The sequence below is a fragment of the Taeniopygia guttata genome, chromosome 3, assembly GCF_048771995.1.
Source record: "Taeniopygia guttata chromosome 3, bTaeGut7.mat, whole genome shotgun sequence".
Taxonomy (NCBI): Eukaryota; Metazoa; Chordata; class Aves; order Passeriformes; family Estrildidae; genus Taeniopygia; species Taeniopygia guttata.
The window spans coordinates 97,313,317-97,333,573 of NC_133027.1; the positions used below are offsets into that span (position 1 = coordinate 97,313,317).

A 20,257-nucleotide genomic window follows, 5' to 3' on the forward strand; every position below is an offset into this window, starting at 1 on the left:
ATGGGTTGATGTTCCCCAGTTGCTCATCTCTGAGGCTCTGAGGTGGTTAAAAACTGCATAGGTTGTTGTGTTCGGTGGTATTTGATACCTCACAAGCCTGGCCTGCAGCTTCCAGCTGCGGGGGAGGTAGATAAGCCGTGACCAGAGATGTTACATAGCTCAGGCTTTGTGCAGAAGCTGGGCAGGCTGCTGCCCTGAGCTGCTGATTGAAGGACCATCCCTGTGGTTGTTGGCACCCAGCAGTGGGAGGGAGGGTTGAAATCAGTCCATGAACTAAGATGAACATCTGGAGAGACCTGGCCATGAGAGCCACCAAAACGTGGAGCTGAGAGATACCGTGTGTATGGCAGGAGCTGCTCTTGTGGCTGGTTAGGCTGTGCTGCTGCTCCCCATCCATGCTGCAAGGCAGAGGCCCTTCTCAAGAGTGAGCAGGGCTGGTTGAGCCCCCTTAAATCATTCTGGGGATGATGGCACAGCAGTGAAATGGGCATCCCTGTGGGTGGGACCCAGTGAAGGGACTGGCAGCAGTGCCTGTGCTAGTACAGCCACATTGCCCTGGTCCCAGCGCACCCAGGTACCTGTATAACACGCTGGAGTGAGGACTCTGTCAGCCCATTCTCCCCTAGGAGTCACCCCTCTGCTCCACAGGGAAAGCCACCAGGAATTTTTGGTTCTCCACCCACACCACGCTCTGCTTGGAACCTTGACTTTTCTATACCCACACTCTGAGAGGTGTAGTAGTAGGTGTGCCCTTTTTTCAAGCCAGTTCTGAAAACATGCACTTATTTGTTCCGAGCAAGGCAGCTTTCTGGCTGCATGAAGCACTCCTTCTTATAAACGTGGTGTAAGTAGCATGCCCTGCAGAGCCCTGCAGAGCCCTGCCATCTCGCTGATCTCTTAGCTGCTCACTCAGGAAAGCTACCTCCTGCTCTGCAAGCTTCAACACCGTGTAATGGAAAAATGTAGAAGTGGGGCCCGGCTGTGCGTCAGCAGCTGCCGTGGCAACCTCCGCCTGCGCTCCGCTCGGCAATAGGCGCGCGGGGCTGTCCATCTCCGCCGGGGAAGAAATGTAGCATTAAGCATCCCCCCCTCCCTTATGAGGGAGAAGAAGGAAATACCAGGGTTTACTGGTGTCACTGGAGCTTGCCGGGCGCTAACAAAGCGGTGATTTATGAGCGCCGCGAAGAATTTCATCGTTCTTCAAAGCAGGACAGAGGCATCTGGCACTCGGCCACCGGGTTTGCATCAGTACAGGAAAAACGCTGAATTTCTTCAAAGCTGCCACAGCGTTTCCTATTTTTAGGTTAACAATGCCTGTTTTGCTTTACAGCATCAAATGTCAACAAAGAATGAAGATCTATTTATGTTGCTTTATTGTAAAGCTGAAGCAACAGGAAGCTGTGAGACATCTGGGTGCCTTCTGAGCCCTCCAAAAACCCCATCCTGAGTCAGTTGTAAAGCACTGGGTCACTGCCATGCCAGTGGGTTTGCTTCTGATGGGGGAGAAATGATGGGAGTTTGTGGGATTACCTCCCTGTCCTTGGACCCCTGAGGCTACTGTACACAGGAGAAAAACCAAATGCCCAGCTCTACACTGCACTTGCATTCAGAGACACTTTGTTTCTTGCTGCTGTTCAAGCTCTTCCTTTTGAGGCTGTATCTCAGCACCAGTGTGGTGTTGGTGCCTGCATTTCACAGTCAAAAGGCTCACTGATGGAAGGGACAGTGTCAGGCACCCCCTGTGCCCTCCTGAGGATGAGAGGAGTCAGGAAGGGCAGCAGTTTTCTGGTGTTCTACAACACCGTTGGACAAAGTCAGTTTTGACAAAAGCTTCTATCCCTAAGGACTGTAACGCAGGAGCTGTGGTGGCTGGTTTACTAAAATCAACCCCAAAGGAAGTGCTGCTCTGACACTGTATTTCTGAGTTGGAGAATGGAGGACATCCAAGCTGGATGTGGAGCTTAGGTTGCAAGATAGTCCTTGCTGCTGGAAAACACCTGGAGCATGAGTGGTGTGTTAGAACACTGATTTCACTGTGAGGGCAGGTGCCAACTGCCTGTAGGGGCACGAAGCAGATCTCAGCTCCAGAGGATGCTTGGCACCTTGGCTTGCTGAAGCAGCTCATCGAGCTGTCACTGAGCGAGAGGAAGTGGCAGTGCCTGCCCTCTCTCCTCCTGCACGCTGCAAACACTCTCTTGGGTGTCTGCAGCAGCCACTGAGCTGTAGGGTGAAGTTCTGGTCACTCGCTGCTCACACCCCCAGCCTCCTCCACTAGCTGCTTATTTGGGAAGGAACCTCCTTTTCTCTTTTTATTTTGATTTGGAAAACTAAAAATAGAAAAAGCCTGTTTGAGACAGAGTGACTAAGTGCTTCATGTGCACTGAAGTAAATGAACAGCAAAATGTCTGAGGGGAGAAGATGACTAAGTTTTTTTCCTCCTCTTCTGCTTCCTTTACCTTGTAAAAGAAGCTAAACATAGTTGCCTGCAGCAGGAGGACTTCAGCAGCCGGCTGCTACCCACAGATGCAGCCTCAGAGATCGTGGGCTTGTGCCTTGATGGAAAACTCAGTCATTCAGAAGACTGGGCATCCTCCCTATATTCATTTCTCTTCTCCCTTGCTCTTCCCTCAAGCCAAAATATATTTAGAAACTCTAGGACACAATGAGCTAAACTCTGCCTGTGCTACACCCATGTTTATAATGTGTTCATTGTATTGCTTCTGTTCATTGTATTGCAAGTGCCCTCACTATTTTAGGGCTAGAGATAACTACCCTTCATCTTTGTCTCCTTTTTTGGATGAGAAAATTCACGGGAATTCTCTTCAACCATAGCATGCTGTTCCAAGAAAGACTATCTGAGTTTTAATATGACACCCATGATCTCTACCTCTTTAAAGGATGTCACACTGTGTCATTCCACCCACTTTAAAATTGTCTCTTTCAATAGAAATATTTAGTTTAGAAGGAATTTCACTTTTTTTCCCCCAAAAAAGCGATCAGATCTCTGGATCTGTCTTTACGAACCTGCATTGCCTGGGTGATCCTTGGGTGATGCTGTTTGTGGTCAGTGTGTTGTCAGCATTGCTGTAGAACTTAGACCCTCTTCCCACATCCGGGACTCCCACGTAGGGCACTTGCCAACTCTGCTATTGGCCTGTCTGAGCAGTGTTTCCCCCCAAAACCTCAGCACGTTTGTGCCTGTGCCAGCAGCAGCCCCCAGGGCTTTTCTGGGGTCCTGAGTGAGCCCCCTTAGCAGGGACAGGGTGTTTTTCCCCAGGCATCCTCTCCCTGCTGCACACCCAGGGGCTCATCACACAGCCATTGCAGAGGTGATTTTCTGCTATTAACACTCAAAAGAAAGTTCCACTTTCCTGTTTCAGATGAGCATTTCCCTTTTGAGTTAGAGAAACATTTTCCTCCCCAGCACCCTGTGTAAGACTGCGCCAAAGCAGCAAATTTCTTTGCTGGCCCATGCATTCCTATTTCTACCAAAACCCTGGTGTTCCCCCAGCTGGCACCCCTGCAGCATGACACATACCAGCTCTCAGGAGATTGGGGCCAGTTACACAGGAGTGATAAGCTTTTCCTCAATTTCTTAGAAGTTAACAGCTGAAATCCTCTTTTTCTTCCCCCGCCCCACCCCTGCGTGTCAGTGCATGGTTGGGTTGGAAAATCCAAGCCTGCTTGCCGCACCAGGATGTAGGGTTGGGTAAGCCTCTCTGTGTCTCTGAGGATCCCGTTCCTTTCCCTAAGGGCTCAGGGGAGTGCCGGGGTGCAGCAGGGCTTGCCAGCCCTGCGCACAGGCGTCAGAGGCAGCGTGGAAGAAGCGGTGTGGGAAGAATCCTCCTCTCCTGCTCCTGTGACAGCTTCTTCCCCCAGCGCTGCTGGCCTTCCCCTGGCACAGCGCTGCCCAGCCGGCGCCTCGGATGCCCTCCCAGCAGGCAGGCGTGGCAGGACGTTGGCTTTGGGAGCAGAGGTACGTACCTGGCCCTGCAGGACTTGAGCTGTGTACCTGCAGCTGACATTTTTCCATGACTCATAACTAAAATGGTGAAGGGGTGCGCGTAGGGCTCTGACTCCAAAAATGAAGCCGAGGATAAAATTACTGCTGGTTCTGTGTGAGGTCTGCTTGCTGCCAGCCTTCTGCTGCAGTGGGCTGGGGGGCAGCTGAGGTGTGCTGTTTATATGAATTCCTCCCTCCATCCTGCTCTCCAGGGTCCCACAAGGCTTACAGGCTGCTCACAACCGGTGCTCTGGCTCTGCCGAGCTGGTGCCACCCTCCGTCCTCGCCAGGCTGGGTGAGCCAGCTCCTGGGTGTGGCAGTGAGCAGCACCCTGCCTGGCAGAGAATGAGTGCAGCTGGGTCTGGATCTGCATGGATAGTGAATGGGGTAATCTAACTGAAGTAAATGTGGATAGAGTCCCTGTTCTCAGCCTGACTCTGCTGTGTGGAGAATTGGGAATGAGCAGCTGAGCATGTGAGATGGTCAATGTAATTAGCTTGGTCTTGCCATGCTCCTGGGAGCCTCTGGGTCCAGCACAGCCTGTGGTTGATGTGTCCAGTGAGGAAGGAGTTCTCACATACAGCTGCTTCTAAAGTACATGGTTTGTGCTTCCCATATCCATTCAGGGCAGTGTGGCTGGAAAGCTGGTGGAGGAGGAAGTCTCAGGGCACTCACAAGGTGAGCTTGGAAGCAGACTATGGTGAATAAGCTTGTGTCTGTCTCATTCTGAGGGAGAGAAGTCTCATGTATGCCCACAAACCCTGGTTCCAGGAGTAATGAAGAGCTGAAAGGCTGAGCTGCACTGCCCTTACCTGCAGCACATGGGGAGACTGCTCTGTGGGTGCTTATGCCTGTAACAAATCTCTATTTGGCTTCAGATTTAGGCCATTTTTTTAATAGCTCTTAGTGCTCTTCAAAGACCAAACGCTCTGAGATGCTGTGCTGTCTCCTGGGAAGATACTTTGAGCCCTGTGTGGTTCATATACAGCAGGTCTGCAGCTGTGAGGGATGCACTGTGTGGCATGTGCCTGTGGCTTCCTGGCTGCTTGCAATGGCTTTCTGGGCAAAGACATTTCCCAAAGCTATCATCTTTCTACTGTATCCTCCTGTAAGGATCTGAGACCAAGGAGGCTCAAAGTGCACTTCCATTCCTGGAGGAGCTTCTGCTGGTTGCTGATTATATTTAGGAGCTGCCTAGAAAAAGGGAACCATACCATGGTGATGTGTTGAGAGTGCTGGGGAGCCATGGCCAAGGCAGGCTGGTGCTCCCAGCAGCTCCTGTGCAAGCAGAAACTCCTCCAGCCACTTAGCAGAGGATTTGTGGTCCCAGCTCCAAAGCAGGAGAGACAATAAAACTCCTAAATAGTACTTTAAATCACCAAAGTGCTATGGAAACATGAGGGACTCCAAACACAAATTAAAGTGCTAAACTGATTTAAAGGGGAATTAAAAGGTCACGCATGTTGAACATTTAGCTTTAGAGTTTAGTCATGTTTATGAAACTTATAACTGCTCTTCTAAATCACCTTTTTACACTCCTATACCCAGTAAATGTGAGGATGTTCAGCACTAATGATTAATTTAAAAAAAATTCTGTTCTAAACAAATTTCTGTAGCCAGAGCTTGGTCCTTTTCTTCCTTTCCAGCTCTGCCTTCCCACTTCACAGAAGGCACTTTAAAAGCATCTGAACATTTCTGTTGGAAGTGCTCGTGGGTAGAGATGCATTTCTCATGCACACACTCCACAAAGTGAAGTTATGGTCAAACAGCAGAAGAGCAGGGATCTAACTCCATGAATGGACAGAGCCAGGGAACAGCAATGGAAAGGTTTTCTGTGTCCAAAACCAGTGTGAAGGTCTGGGGGTTTCAGCAACAGTAAAACTCAAGTCTACAAGCCAGGTCTTTCTCCTGCAGATTGCTTCATTGACATGGCATGATTTGGCCTGCCTAACCTTGCTTGTGTATCATCAGTGCTTATGGGCATTATGCTCCCAGGGTGTTGCATGTTCAGCATCCGTATCAATGCCCTCTGTGCTATGCCAGAGGAAATACTTCACATGGCTACAGCAGCACTGGAAGTCAGTGGCAGCCCTGTCTGGCCCATGTCCACCCTGCTAGGTAATGCCAGAATGAAAGGATAAGTGATGTGATATTATCACACCATAGCGTGTGCCTGCTGTGAGCCTCGTGCAGGGAGGAGATCCCTGTCCATCCCTCTTCTCTGGGGACATGAGCTCTGGACATTTCAGCTCATGTCATGGCCCTTGTCAGAGAGCACACTAGTCCAGTACCAAGATTTCTGGATCACCTCCTGAAGCTGACAGAAAGAAATCAGACTCAAAAAAACCAGATATTAAGAACAAAGTATTGCTTTGTTCCAGTCATTGGGGTTGCTCCTGCATTTGTGTCTCTGACCCAAGTACCTCCAGGTGAGCTGTAAATGTGTCATCCTCATTTAAATCTCTGAAAACTTACCTTCAAATTGTAGAACAGAGCATTTGGCAGCCCCTGTCCTATGATTAATTCTATCTGCCAGTCTAAATCAGCCAGATTGTAAATAACTGGCACTTGCCCTGTGCTTAACACTCCTTTTTCCCAAAGGACTGCAGGGTTTGGCTCATCCCTTGGGAGGATATGGCAAAGCTATATATCCCAGATCCCTGACATGTACAAGCACAGGTTTTGTATTCAGGTTGTTTCTTGCAGGAAGGCTGTGCCTTATCAAATCACTGCCCTCTGAGACACTCTGTTGTGACTTTTAGGACCTGAGTCTCTTCCGTATCCTTAGCTGCAGCTCTGGCCTGTAGGGACCTGAGCTGGACTTCAATCAAGTAACCAGAGATTGATGCAGTTGTTTACTGTCAAGAAGGGCACAGCTCCTGGTCTCAGCATGTGGGAACTAGAAGCAGTTTGGGATTCACAGTAGTAGGGTTGGGAAGGCTGCAGGGATCCTTCCCTGCCGGCAGCATGAGAGTAAGAAGTGCTAGAGACAGCACTGGTACAGGAGCCCATGTTCCCAGCGTGTGCTGTGCTGCTGTGGAGCTGATGAGCTGAAACGATGTTTGGAACCAGAAAGATGGTGGTGAATACCCTGGAACTGGGAAAGGGATCAAACACAAGTCTCCAGATGGAAACAGAGCAGTTTCCATCAAAGCTGATGACAAGTTCCTTGATAAAGGGGTACAGGGTCAGATCTTTGGGCAGCACATCCCGTTTCTTAGCTGGATGCCTGGTCTGGCTGCACCAGTGTGTTGCACCAATGAGCTGCAGTACTCTGGGACTCTTCTCACAAATCAGTTCATCAAGGCCCACTTTTGGCTACCAGCAAGGATTTTTATAGTCTGCTGACTTTTAAAGGCTAGCTGCTTTCTGGGGAAGAAGCACTACTACTACAGCTTAAGTAGCAGTCCACCAAAAGTGATTAGCTGTTTTTGAATCACTCACCTTTTCCAAGCTGAAAATTGCTTAACAAATCTTATTGGTGTGTACATAATGAGTAACAAATACATTTGCAGAGATCTGGATCAGTTCCCACTCAGGAAAGTAGGCTGAACGTATCTGATGCTGGCAATTAATAATTCTACTGGCTTTATGGGAGGGTCATTTGTGGCTGATCTGCAAAGTTCAGCTTTGCTTCAGTAAAGTCTCTCCACAGAAGAAATGCCTCATGGAGACAACAGTAGTTCTGAGGCTCAGCTGCTCTGAGCTCCAATGCAGTCTTTTCCTTCGCTGTCACTTAGGCTTTTTTGTATTCTTTCCTTCTTTGCTGAACTGGCCAGAGAGGTATAACACCACCTGTCCTCTCTGTAGCCATTTCCCCTGAGTGTGGTGTTGACGTGGCTCCTCCTCTGCTGCTCTGCTCTGCTCATGCTTTGTGGGTGAGGAGGTTCCAAATGTCCTTCCAGGCGATGGGTGACTGCTGTGCTCCCGGCTCCCAGCCGCTCTGTTTCCTTCCATTGTCATCGGGGAGGTCAAGCTGAAGGACTGCTGCTCACTCATCTGCCTCTGCTCTTTCTAATTCTCCTTGCCTTCATCACAAGCAGGAAGAGGGAGCCTGCAACAAGCTCCTGGTTTTTTCCAATACACTGTAATATTTTTTCCATGCTCTGAGCAGATGTTCCTGGCTTTCATGCATTTTTACTGAGGCTCCCCTACCACGCTTGCTGATTTCTGCAGACAGCAGAGAAGCAGTAGCTTTATCTCTACGACCCTCTACCCCAGATCTTTGGTCTTGGTGGGAGAGCTCCCTGATCCCACTGGAGAAAAGGGCATTCCTCACAAAACCAGAGGGGAGTGGTTTCTGTCTTGTGAAAGGCAAAATCCTTCCTGGCTATTCTGAAAAACAAAGTGTTTGAAGTAAAAGAGTGCATGTCTTAGGATTTTTTCTCACTCTGAATGAGATGGAGACCTTGGAGAGTAGCAGAAGCTGCTACACCCCAACAGAAGCATCTATACCACAGTCATCAAAATAATTTATCTAATGAGGCTTGGAACTTTTCACTAAAATTTCTAGGCACCCAGAAATGCCTGTCAGTCATCACACTGTATTTCCTTGTATTAACTTAAGTGAAGCTGATGTTGGACCTCACTTTATCTTTGCTCAGTGGTATCTGTAAGCCATGGAACTGGCATTGCTTCTGCCAGGTTTTGGGTAGTTGCTGAAACTCTTGTATTATGCCTTTCATGACTAAATCAAGAAATGCCCACTGATCCAAAGCTCCCCTCCTACATTGCCAGCTGCTACTCTGGCCAAAACAAGGCTGTTTATCTGCTGTGCAGTACAGAAGCATCGGCAAGGGTGAATGGGGTTTGTGTAGGAGGAAGACGATTCAGAATATGGGCTGTCACTTGCTGCCAGCATCAGGGTCAGTGGTCACAGCCTGGTGCGTGCTGAAGTGGTCACTGGGCTCTTTCTTGTTGTTGCCAGGACAGAGGCAGCCAGGGGCTGTGAGATGGCAAAGCCAAGCAGAGCATAGCCCCAGCCCTGCACCATCACATCACATCACAGGTTTTTCACGGGCTATCCTGCATTTTGGTCACCCCCAAGCCAGGACACAGCAGGAGGAGGCATTCCGTGGTACCTGCCAGCTCTGCCCCGCCGCCCTGCGCGCCCAGCGTCCAGCACAATGAACAAAGCTGGCCTCCCCGCCGAGGCTGCAGTGACAAGGTTTTTCCCAGTCAAGGGAAACAATCATCACTAGGGAAACCTTAACTACTTTTTAAAGAGCAAAAGAAAACACATTCATTCTTTTAAACATGGAAAACTAAATGGCCTCTTTTTCCTTGGCTGTATGCGCATGGCCATGGAGCGGGCTGGCACGGAGGGAACTCTGCAGGCAAAAGTTCCCCCACTCATTTAGTTATTGAAGAGGAGGGCTCTGTAAAGCAAAGTCTGCCCTTCTCAGACCTTGCTGCCTTGGTTTTTTAAACCAGAAAGGTTCTGGCCATCCAACCCTCCTACTTGTGAGTGAAACATCTTGGAGCCTGCAACAGCAGAGCTTCGTGTCACTTCCTAGAAGAGCTGAAAGTGAAGTCCCCAGGAGCAGGGCTTTCTCCAAAGGGAAAGCCAGGGTGTCACTTAGGTAAGTCCCTGGGCTGCAGCAACTCCAGTGAAGCCTGGGGAAGCAGTGGGCATTGGTGATACTACTGTCTCCTCATAGTTTTCCTCTACCTCTTCTGATCCTAGGATATTTCATTATTTTCCTGGGAGAAAGGAGCTGAAGTTCTTTTCACAATTGGGAAAATCATTAATTTAATGCTGCTCCCACTCTTTTCCATCCCCTGGCCCAGCTGTGTAATCTTGCCTCTAACCATGCATGCTCTAGTTAATAAAAAGCACTAAAATACAGGTCCAGCTCCTGCTATTTCCAGGAACGTTTGGTCCCATAAAACCATAGGAAAACATAATTTCAGCAAATTAAATCAGTTACTGCCTATCTCTCTGGCTGAATGCGTGGAAAGGGAAGAGCACCCTGCTGGCTCCATGCATGGGGAATAACACCAGTCAAATTCCACCAGTGTCCATGCTGGGAAAGGGAGGCAACAGGCAGTCTGAGAAAGGCACGTCTCCTTTGAGCAGACATTAAAGGAATAAATATGCAACAGAGAAAATGTACAGCGAGCACTGAGCTCATCAGTCACTTTTTGTTTAATCTAATTAAACACAATATATCCTCTGACCTTCTGCGCTGGCACTAAATTCTCCTGTGTTGTTCTTTCCATATGAAGCTCTATTGACAGATGGGGAAAGCCTAGAGTTTGCTTTAAGCTTCAGATAAGTAAAGTTAAACATACAGCAGATAAAATTGTTTTGCCAGCACTCCTCTCCCCCTGACCAATTGTGGGTCCTCACTGAGAGGGATTAATTCCTCTGCCTGTATTCCACTCCTGGCTTGGGATACTGCTCTGTGCAGTAAGCAAAAGCTGTAAGAGGGCAGAGGCAGAAGCAGAGTGCTGCAGAAATCCTGAGAAGTTCTTTTTTAGAGTTGGTTCTGCAGTTGCTGAGCCTCTTTTCCATGTGGCAGACTATTAGGGAAAACGGTGCCGTTCCTTGCTAAATATATTTCCAGAGTCACTAAATAATTTACTTAACAGCTAATCAGTTGGCATTTGCTGATGCTGAACCTGGTTTTAAATAAAAAGTGTCAAATTGCATCAGACACCTCGTGCATATTCCCTGCTTATGCAGGCTCCATGCTCTTGCTGCCTGTGCAAGAGTGCAGTCAGTCCACACGGTTTCCTGAGTTTTCTGGGAGGCAAAGGGCTGGGTTTGGGGGAGAGCTGGGAGCCAGGGTGCCACATCAGGTGCAGGCTTTGATCATGCAAAAGGCTTGGAAATGTGCTCACCTTTTGAAATGACCACCTGCAGGTTCACATCCTTGCAGGCAAATGAGAAGATCACGGATCTGCCTTTCACCTGCATCACTTGGTAAAGCCACCTGCAGAGCTGTTTCTTCCAGTATGGTAAAAAATCCTTTGAGTCCAGGGAGTTGCCACAGCTAACACCTCCATGCACCTACAGCTATGCCTGTGCTCCTGGACGTGAGAGCAAATAACCCCTTGAAATGTAAACCAAAAGTTATGGACAAGCCCGGAGGTGATGACTTTGTGGTTCCCAAGAGGTCGTGTTAAAGAAGATTTCTTTACTGTAAATAGCCTTAATACTCCCTTTATCTATTAATAACACTAGGCAGGGCAGGAGGCAGCAGAGGGGCTGTTTCCTGCATGTGGTTGTTGAATGAGACTGGAGTGGTATGACCTTCATGGCTCTGGTTTTCTGTGGCTGGCTGTAGAGCCTGACATGAGGGTTGGCATGGCCAGGGTCCCAAACCATGGGCTTTGAGATCTCTGAATGCTCATCAGTGTCTGAATAAACAGCGACATCTTGCCAGGGTGAAGGACCCTGCAGATGGTCAAAAGCCACCTCCCAGCTCTCTTGGGGCTCAAGGGAAAGTACAAAGTCTGACTTTCTGGAGCAGCACTCTACCTAGGGAGAATTTTGCTATCTACAAAGGGAGTGGCAGGATCCCTGTGTTGCTCCTCCATGATCCCCCTCTGCAGCCTGTCCCAGAGATCAGATGTAGCCAATCAGCTGCTGGTTTAGTAGGGGAGCTGTGCCTTGCAAAACTCAGCCTTTTGAGCACTCCCACAGCAGAGCAACATTCTTTTGATGAAGCAAACTTTTCATTATTACACTGGGAGGGAGTCCAGGTGTAAAACAAAAATCCAGTGGCTCTTGAAGGAATCGGAGAGACAACAGTCCCTCTTCTCCCCTATTAGTGTCCAGTGGTTGCCTCTGTGAGAAGCTGGGAGAAAGGGGCTCTGTGAATCAGAATTGTGGGTCATCCCTGCAGCAGTGACAACTGACCCTGCAGTGGATATCCAGCAGGTTGGGAGTGGCTTGAAATGGATGAAGCTGCCTCAAGCTTTGCCATAAAAGAAGTTGTTACACGTGTCCTTAAAACTTGGGTTGGAAATACCTGACTAAAGGTGTGCCTGAAACCGGGTGAGGCCTGGATGAAAATGTTTCCCTCTGGCGTAAAGAGGGTGAGGATGTGCTACGTGTTCCTGGGGTGGCTGTGCTGAGTGATTGGCTCTCTGACCCGTTCAGATCAGCAGAAAGGTTGTTGTTGTATTTTGTGTCTCCAGGGGACTCAGGGTCATTACCCTGCACTGGCAGCAGTGTTGGAATGGAGAGCATCACTCCTGGGAAAGCCCTGGCAGGGGGAAGCCAGTGTGGCTTGCCCTGCTTTAGGGACTGTTGGCCTCCATTCTGCCTGTACCTTGAAGTACCTCAAGATTTTAATTATAAAGCTCTAACCACCATGAACCAAAATCTTGGCTTGGGAAGGCACATTGCCTTGGCATGTTTCCTGGGACTGAGTGACTTATGATGCTGTGCTGCAAGTGAAGGGAGGACTCCTTCTTTTAGAGGAGGTGGGTCACACTCGTTTAGAGTCCAAACTCCCCCAGAGACTTTTCTTTCCCCTTTTTTCATGACATCAGCCAGGACTTGATGTTACTATTTTAAAAACAAAAGGAGGGGACACCCCCCCGCTTCCCCTTCGCCCTCTGCCAAAAGGAGAACAAAGAACAGCTAAAACACACAAGTTCTGGCACTCTGTGTGGAAATAAAAACATTCATCCTCATGTCAGGTAGGGAACTGCCTGACCCCCCCTGCCAAAGCAAGCAAGCCGGGCGGCAGAGTGAGCCCACGGCGCAGAGGAGCCCGGGAGAAGGGGATGCCCGGTGTCACCCTGTGCTTGGGCAGCTCCTGCCAAACTCCTGCAAGGCTGTACCAGTGCCAGGCTGCGCTGGGACGCTCCTGACCGCGGGCAGCCTTCCAGGGAAGGACTGCCCTGCTCCTCCCAGGCTGTGAGGTGGGGAGAGACCTTTATTCTTCCCCTCGCCCACTCCTGTCCTGCCACCACTTGGGCAGCCCCTGCATCTCTCTGCTCCCCAGCGGGCTGGTGCATGGCACAGGGATAACCCGGTGTAATTTCCACGCTTTAGACACTAACATCTTTGTCTGGCTTCTTGCTTGCCATTTAAACATGTCAGCAGTTCCCAGCACGGATTCCTGTGCTATGAGTTCACCCCCAGCAAGCATCCAAACTGCAAGTTGGGGCTGCTGGCTCTTCCCTGCCTGTCTGTGAAGCATTACTGGAACAGGGGCCAGTTCTCCAAACACGAGGAAGAGATTACTTGGGCTTTCTGGAAGGCTCCCTCCCATGCCTTCACAGCGGAGCAAATGAGGATAATTTATCTGCTGGCTTCCAGCTGAACCCAGAAGCTTGGAGCAGCCAAGGACTACACTGTTTGTCCCAGCTCCCGCAAGAAGGCATTTTTCCATTGTTGCCGTTGTATATCGTTCACATAATTTGTTTGTGCCGTCACCTTCTGGGGCCAAGATAAGAGGTCATCCCCTGCCTTTTACTGGTGGTGTGTTCCCTAGAACAATCCAGGGAAAAACTCGCAGGAAGGAGCCGTTGAGGGAGGCTTTCGTACGTCCAGTGCAGCCTTCGTTAGAGTCATGTAAATAGTTTTGAGCAATCTATCTGGTGAGAAACACAACATGTCAGGAGGGAATTGTTCTCTGAACTGTAGTTACAGATGGGCCAGAGCAGGCGGATCAGCACACGTGGGTTGCCAGCTTAATGGACACAGCAGCTGCCTTTCAGGGGGAACAAAAGCCAGGCAGGGAGCCTCTGTGTGCCTGTGCTCTTGTTCCCCTCAGGACCTGCAGCTCACTTTTGTGGCTGGATAGCAGTCCTGGGTTGCCTTCCTGCTCTATCTGCTGCGACCTAATGCGGTGCTCAGGGATGGGTTAATGTCCCTGCTGCTCCCGCAGAGGGATGCAGGGAGCTGGACGAGGCAGCGAGGATGGCTGGGCGCTCTGCAGCAGCAGCAGCCAACTGGAACAACGCTGTAACGCCATCCACTTTAGTGAAGTTACTCGTGATTTTTGAATGTAGAGTTGAGGCCCAGTGGCTTGGCACAGCACAATGGGAAAAGAGCAAATTTTCTGTTTGCTTCCATTCTGCGCTGGCTGTGGTGCCTCTTTCCCTGTCCAAAACAGCTGCATGCTGCCTGAAGTGACTTTACAGACAGTAAAAGCTTAAAACATTGCATTCACCTTCATGATTTTTTTTTCCTCTTAGAGCAAGTCATGGAGGAAGATCAAGAATATGGTGCACTGGTCCCCGTTTGTGATGTCTTTCAAGAAGAAGTACCCTTGGATCCAGCTAGCGGGACACGCAGGTACAGGGCGTGGGGAGGGACAGAGTGGTGGCAGGGCCCTTCATTATCGCAGATTAATGAGCTTTGTTGGCTTGAATTGCTTTAGGCCGCTGCATGAGTGTCACAGCTTTCAGCTCCCAGCCTCTAGCCCAGGAGAGTGACTTATCTAAATGCTAGTGGAGGGTGGTTTGAAGGTGCTCTGGGCTTTCAGTCTCCCAGGGCCAGCAGGAATTGTTGCTGCTTTTTCCTCAGGCAGCAGAAAGCTGGGTGCTTTGGGTGAGAGCCAGGCCCACCTCCTGACCCACTGCAAAGCAGGTGGCGCTGCCCAGCACAAAGGTGCCCCACACATGAGCATAGACACAAAGATGTGGACCTACAGAGAAGTGCACAGAGGATGTGCAGCAAATGTGTTGCATGCTGCAGGACAGCTCTCTGCCCTCTTTGGGGTGTGACACTGCTGGTCAGAAACCTCTGGCAACCTGAGCTTTTTCAGTCCCTGCCTGTAGTGACTCCTTGGGTGCTGGTGTAAATGGAGGTGCTTCCAAGGTGTTGGGCTGCCCTTCTTGTCCCCGCAGCATCCAAAGCAAGTGCCACATTGTCCCTTGTCACCCTCCACCAGGTAGTTTCAAGGCAGCAGCCAATGGCAGGATACTGAAGAAGCACTGTGAATCGGAGCAGCGGTGCCTCGACCGCCTCATGAACGATGTCCTGAAGCCCTATGTCCCTGCCTACCACGGAGATGTGGTCAAGGATGGCGAGCGATACAACCAGATGGAAGATCTGCTGGCTGAGTTTGACTCCCCTTGTGTTATGGACTGCAAAATGGGGGTCAGGTGAGTGGCAGTGGGGATGTTTTCTGAGTTTTAAGATGGGATACTCAAAAGTAAATGCATCACCTAGGTAAAATTACCTGAAGCACACAATTAAGAATACCAGGCTCACCTGTCTTTAGATAAAGCTCAGCCAATACCATGAGAGAGCCATGGGGAAACCTGGGTATAGAAAGGATACACCAGGCTCCTTCCTTCTCTGCTTACTGACTGTCCTGCATGCTGGGAAAGGTTTGGTGTGGTGGAGGGGACAACAGTCTGCTTGGGTTTGGGTACACAGCAATGGCACAGTAGCTGTTCAGATGTCCTCTCTGCCACATGAGGACACAGCCAAGGGATGGGGTGTAGGAGATCCTGCCCAGGGTGCCAAATGGATGCAATAAAGACACTTGAAACGCACAATTTCAGTGAGCGAGAAATTTTCCCTCTGCTCAGCCTTTGCTCTGATGCGCACTGGAGGGATAAAATACGTGTCCTAAGTAGTTCAGTGCCTTTCATGCAAAGCTCTTGAAATATTTCCTAACAGATGAGCAACATTACCCATGTCCTCCTTGAGGCCCATCTGTCCAGATCCACCAGGATCCCAGGCTATAGCCACTTGGCCAGCAGCAGTTTTTCAGTGAGCTGTGCCACAGCTGACAAGGGTGTCCCAGAGCAGATGTGAGCGGGGCTGGTGACCCCAGGTGGCTGCCAGTTCTGGAGCAGCCTCAGGCCACCCCCCAGCCCTGGGTGTGCTGCAGGCTGGTGGCAGGAAGGGTTGAGACCCCCCTCGCTGGCAAAGGCGCAGCCAGACATGGTGGAGACGCGCTGCTGGAAAAGCTGATGGTTTCTGTGGGAGGGAGGAATCTTTTTTTCCCCTCCTGAATCCCGATGTGAAACTCGAACTGGCGTGCCCGGCTGTCGGCAGGGAAGAGGCGGGGAATACTTTCCACCGGAGGGGTGGAGGGAAGGGCAGAGGGCCCGGCGCAGCCATGTGGCTCCGGCTGGCACACACATGCTGCTGTGGGAAGGAAACAGGACTCGCTCTGGACCCAGACAGCAGCCACCAGAAGAAGAGCTGCTGATGTGCTGCCCAGGTGCTCCTGTGGCTGTCTCTGGGAAGAAGAAAGCTTCCCATGCACAGATCACATGTCAGGTGATTTATGCACCTGGGGTTTTGGAGCTCAGGCAAAGGGCATCGTCATCCTGAAATAAGATGGTGCTGTGAGAGGAGCCGGTGAGAGAGGATGAATGGAGTTAATGCTGTGGAATGGGGCATCCCCATGGCTGAGCAAATAATCTAAACCTCAGGGGTATTAAACCTGTCCTCTGAGCCAGCAGCTTGCTGCCAGGCAGATACAGGTTGGTTTTTTTCATGCCAGCCTGGCTTTGGGATGTGGCAGCCTACTCCAGTCTCTCCTAAACAAAGCTTTGTCTTTCTTAAGCCTTGGTGATGGCACAGGCCTGAGGCGATGGAGAGGACCAAGCCACAGACATTGATGATCTGTCATTCTTATAAGAAATTCTAGCTCTCTGAGCAGTGTGAGCAGCACTTCTAGCATGCTGCTGCTTTATTCTGCTGTTTTATTCCATCTGCACCAAAATAATGGGTTTGGTGTGGCCTGGGGGTGTCTGCCCTAAGCAAAGGCACCAGTTTGCCTCGTGGGACACAGGAAAATTGTCCCACAGAGTCTACTCAGCACCCTCTCAGTTTGTTTTGCTTGGTTCTGGAGGTGAAGCACATACTCAGTGCTGGGATTTTGGCACAAGGGGACATGGGCAGAGGGCACTGTCTCTCTGCAGAACTGGGCATGACTAAGTGGAGGTGTAGAACAGTGACAGATAGGGTCATTCCTGGGTTGTTTTGCTGGGACATCTCATCCAACTTGGTGGGTTGTTTGAGGAGAGCCTGGACACCTTCCAGCCTGAGCCAGGGTTGATTTGGGAACTGTGAGAGGAATTCCATGGTGGTTTATTATTGCTGCAGGAAGTATTACTTTGTGGATGATGGTTTTATGCATGCCAGAATGCAGAACTTTTCCACTACTGTGCTCTGGCACAGAGGGGTGTTTCTCTGAAGTATGGATAAAATCAAGGTCTTTGCACACTCCTCTGCACCTTCCATCCTCCTTCCCCCATTCCCCCATCCTGGCTACACTCTGTGGACCTGGGGTGCTGGTAAGCATCTGGCCAAGGCTGCATCCCTTCCTGTGTTTCATCTTGTAGAGAAAGCTGTTGCTAGGAAGTCCACTTGAAGCAGACCCGTACTGGGCAAAACTATCATCATCAATGGAACAGCTCTGTGTGAAAACACCCTGTTTAGCATCTGGTGAGGCAGAGCCCTCATGGTGCACAGAGTGGGGGGATGGAAGAGCACAAGAGAGGCATGGGAGCAGCTTTGGCTGACCCTGAAAGGGAGCAGCAGCTGATGCTGAAGGATGGGACACTGGAACATCCCTCTTGCCTTCAATTCAGCTGGCTCCCAGAGCATGTGCACAGTTTCCTGGGCATATCTTGAAAGCCATGTTTAGCTCAGGTGAGAGCTCAGGTTTCCTGAACTTTGGAGTATGGGCCCCCCAGGACAAGGGATGGCATGAAGAGGCTGCTGGAGTGGCAGCAGCAAGGCCATGAGCACCTGTGAGAAATAACATTCCTTTTTATTGCCAGACTGGTTGTGGTTCCTTGATGAACTGAAAAGATATCGGGTGATGATGATGGATTGATAATTAAATCAGGATCAATGAGGCTTGCTCCATTATTTCCTCTGCTGGGAAATAATGGAGAGAAATAAAAGGAGATCAGCTGTCCTGCATCAGCCTGATTTCTGGGGCGAGGGCTGTCTGTGGGTATATGGCACCTTGTGTGGTGGCCCTGCTCATACACCCCCACACTCCCTGCAGAACATACCTGGAGGAGGAGCTGATAAAGGCCCGGAAGAAGCCGAGCCTGAGGAAGGACATGTACCAGAAGATGATTGAGGTGGACCCTGACGCCCCCACTGAGGAGGAGAACGTGCTGCGGGCAGTGACCAAGCCCCGCTACATGCAGTGGAGGGAGACCATCAGCTCCACCGCCACGCTGGGCTTCAGGATCGAGGGGATAAAGGTGAGTCTGGCCAGCTGTGTGAGCAGGGGATCAGCTGCTGGGAGTGCTCACTAGCCAAACTCCCAGAGGTACACATGCAGCAGGCTGGTGGTGACAGCAGGTCACATCTGGACATCTCTGGCCCACGCAGCCAAACCAGCACACAGGCACGTCACCTGGGGCACTGCTGCTCTTCTGAGAATGCAGCTGAGCTCAGGGCATCCTGAGGATAGTTTTAGACATAATCTCATTACATCAGCTGTTTGGTTGATTTCTCCCTTCCTGCAAAATACAAAGTGCCATCCTCCAACTTGAAGACCCAAATTAGTTGTTTGCTTTCAATTCTGCTCTGCCACTGGGCTGAGCCATTAATCCAAATCCCAGCTTGAACGTGTGCCCATCTGTGGTTGGAGCTGTGAATTTAGCTACAGTCAGTAAAGAGGACGTGTTTACAAGCCTGTCCAGGAAGATTCAGCAGCTGAGCCCTATGAAATGGGACAAACACACACAGCTGCACTTACTTTCAGCACCTGCATGCACGTGTAACCCGCTTACTGCTCTTGCTCAGAGCAGCACTCACATTTCTGGAGACACCAGCTGGGATGCTTCTGTGTCCCCAGTAGATGAACCAGTCGAGGAGATTTTTCTCCAAGGGGGCAAGAAAGGTGTCTGGGATGGCACTTGAACAGTAGGTCTGTAACCACAGAGTATTAGTGATACTGCTTGCATGAGCACTAGCAATGGCCTATGCCTTTTGATAGCCAGCCAGTGTGATTTAAATGTAATATAACACTTGAGCCAAGGGTTTCATTGCATGTCTGGGCATGATGTTAGCTTGGCAGCCACGCAGAGCTCTGTCAAGTTGTGTTTGCAGTAATTCAGGCTTGGGTAGCTGCTGAGGGCCTAGGCAGTAGCTCAGAGCAGCAACTTGTTCTTTGTGGAAACGATGGCTCAATATCTGCATGTGTTGTGATTGGAGGAGTTTCTTACTCTTGATCACAGATTATTTTTCTACTCTTGGGCTGAGCACCTTCAAAGGTTTCCTGGCAGACAATGCAAGGCACCCCTGCCCATTCCCTGTCTCTGCCTAGGATGCTGATGGTCCATGCTCCCCACAGCAGCTTCCTGCAGTGCCTACATTGGGTCAGGGCACTTTCCTGCTCTTACAGCTCTTCCCTGATCTCTCCAGGTCTCCCAAAGACCCTTTCCTGCTGTGGATGCCCATAAGCACACTGTGAGCTCCTCCAGCTTGGGACAACCCCATGCCTAGTTCCTATTGCTGCTGTTTTGTTTTTTATAAAACTGAGGCTATATAAAAAAGGGGGACCAGCTGGGACTAAAGCTCTCATGAACTGCTTCTTCTTCCTGCTTTCTTGGTGTAATCAGAAATAGTCTATTTATAGTCCAGCATGATAGATCCTTGGCCTCCAGTGGTGCTTCTCAGTCTGGGCATGTTTAGGGGGCAGGTTATATACGAAGCACTTGAAATTAAAAAATGTAAAAAAAAAAAAAAAAAAATCCAAACAAATAATATCCCCAGGGAGGCCAAAAACATTGTGGAGGAAAATAAAGGCCATAAAGGCGTTATGAGATTTGCACCTTTGTTTAGCCAACCATAAATGAGTTGCTGCCTGATCTGAGCAGTGGATTTTTTTCAAAGAGGTGAAGCAGCCCTTTAATTGAAAAATGTTGAGAAGTTCTGGCCTCCAGCAGTATTCCTGCTGCTGCTAGGGGGCTGACTAATTTGATCAAGGCTCTAATTACTGTAATTCTCCTGAAATCCCTCAGCTTCTGGGTTATTTTCCCCTAAGCTAAAGCATTAGCAGTTCATGCTGCTTCACGGCTGGCTGTTTTTCCAACAGGGCTGGTCATGCTGTGCTGTATCCCTGTTCTCTCTATTCTGGGATTGAGTTTCTGTGTTAGGGAAAGTGCCTTTGGTGCCCTGGCTGGCTTCCCAGGTTTTATTTCTTGCTGTGGATGCTTCCCTGTGAAGAGCAGCAATGAATCTGCCCTGCCCCTCACTCATGGATGGGGGCTGCTAGAGGAGAGTTTTGAGAAGTGCAAGGGAAGGACAGGATTTGACCCTGGACATGTGGGAAGGGGTCATAGGAAGGAGAGGAG

The 20,257-nt window shown here is 50.0% G+C and overlaps 1 protein-coding gene across 1 annotated transcript in view; it reads left to right on the top strand.

The window, feature by feature from the left end:
* Positions 1 to 20,257, top strand: part of ITPKB (inositol-trisphosphate 3-kinase B) — a 66,470-nt gene that overhangs the window by 37,154 nt on the left and 9,059 nt on the right. The window contains exons 3-5 of the mRNA XM_030268956.4: positions 14,165 to 14,264; positions 14,863 to 15,076; positions 17,953 to 18,157. Coding sequence (XP_030124816.4) covers positions 14,165 to 14,264; positions 14,863 to 15,076; positions 17,953 to 18,157 — 519 coding nt within the window. The remainder of the gene's footprint in view (positions 1 to 14,164; positions 14,265 to 14,862; positions 15,077 to 17,952; positions 18,158 to 20,257) is intronic.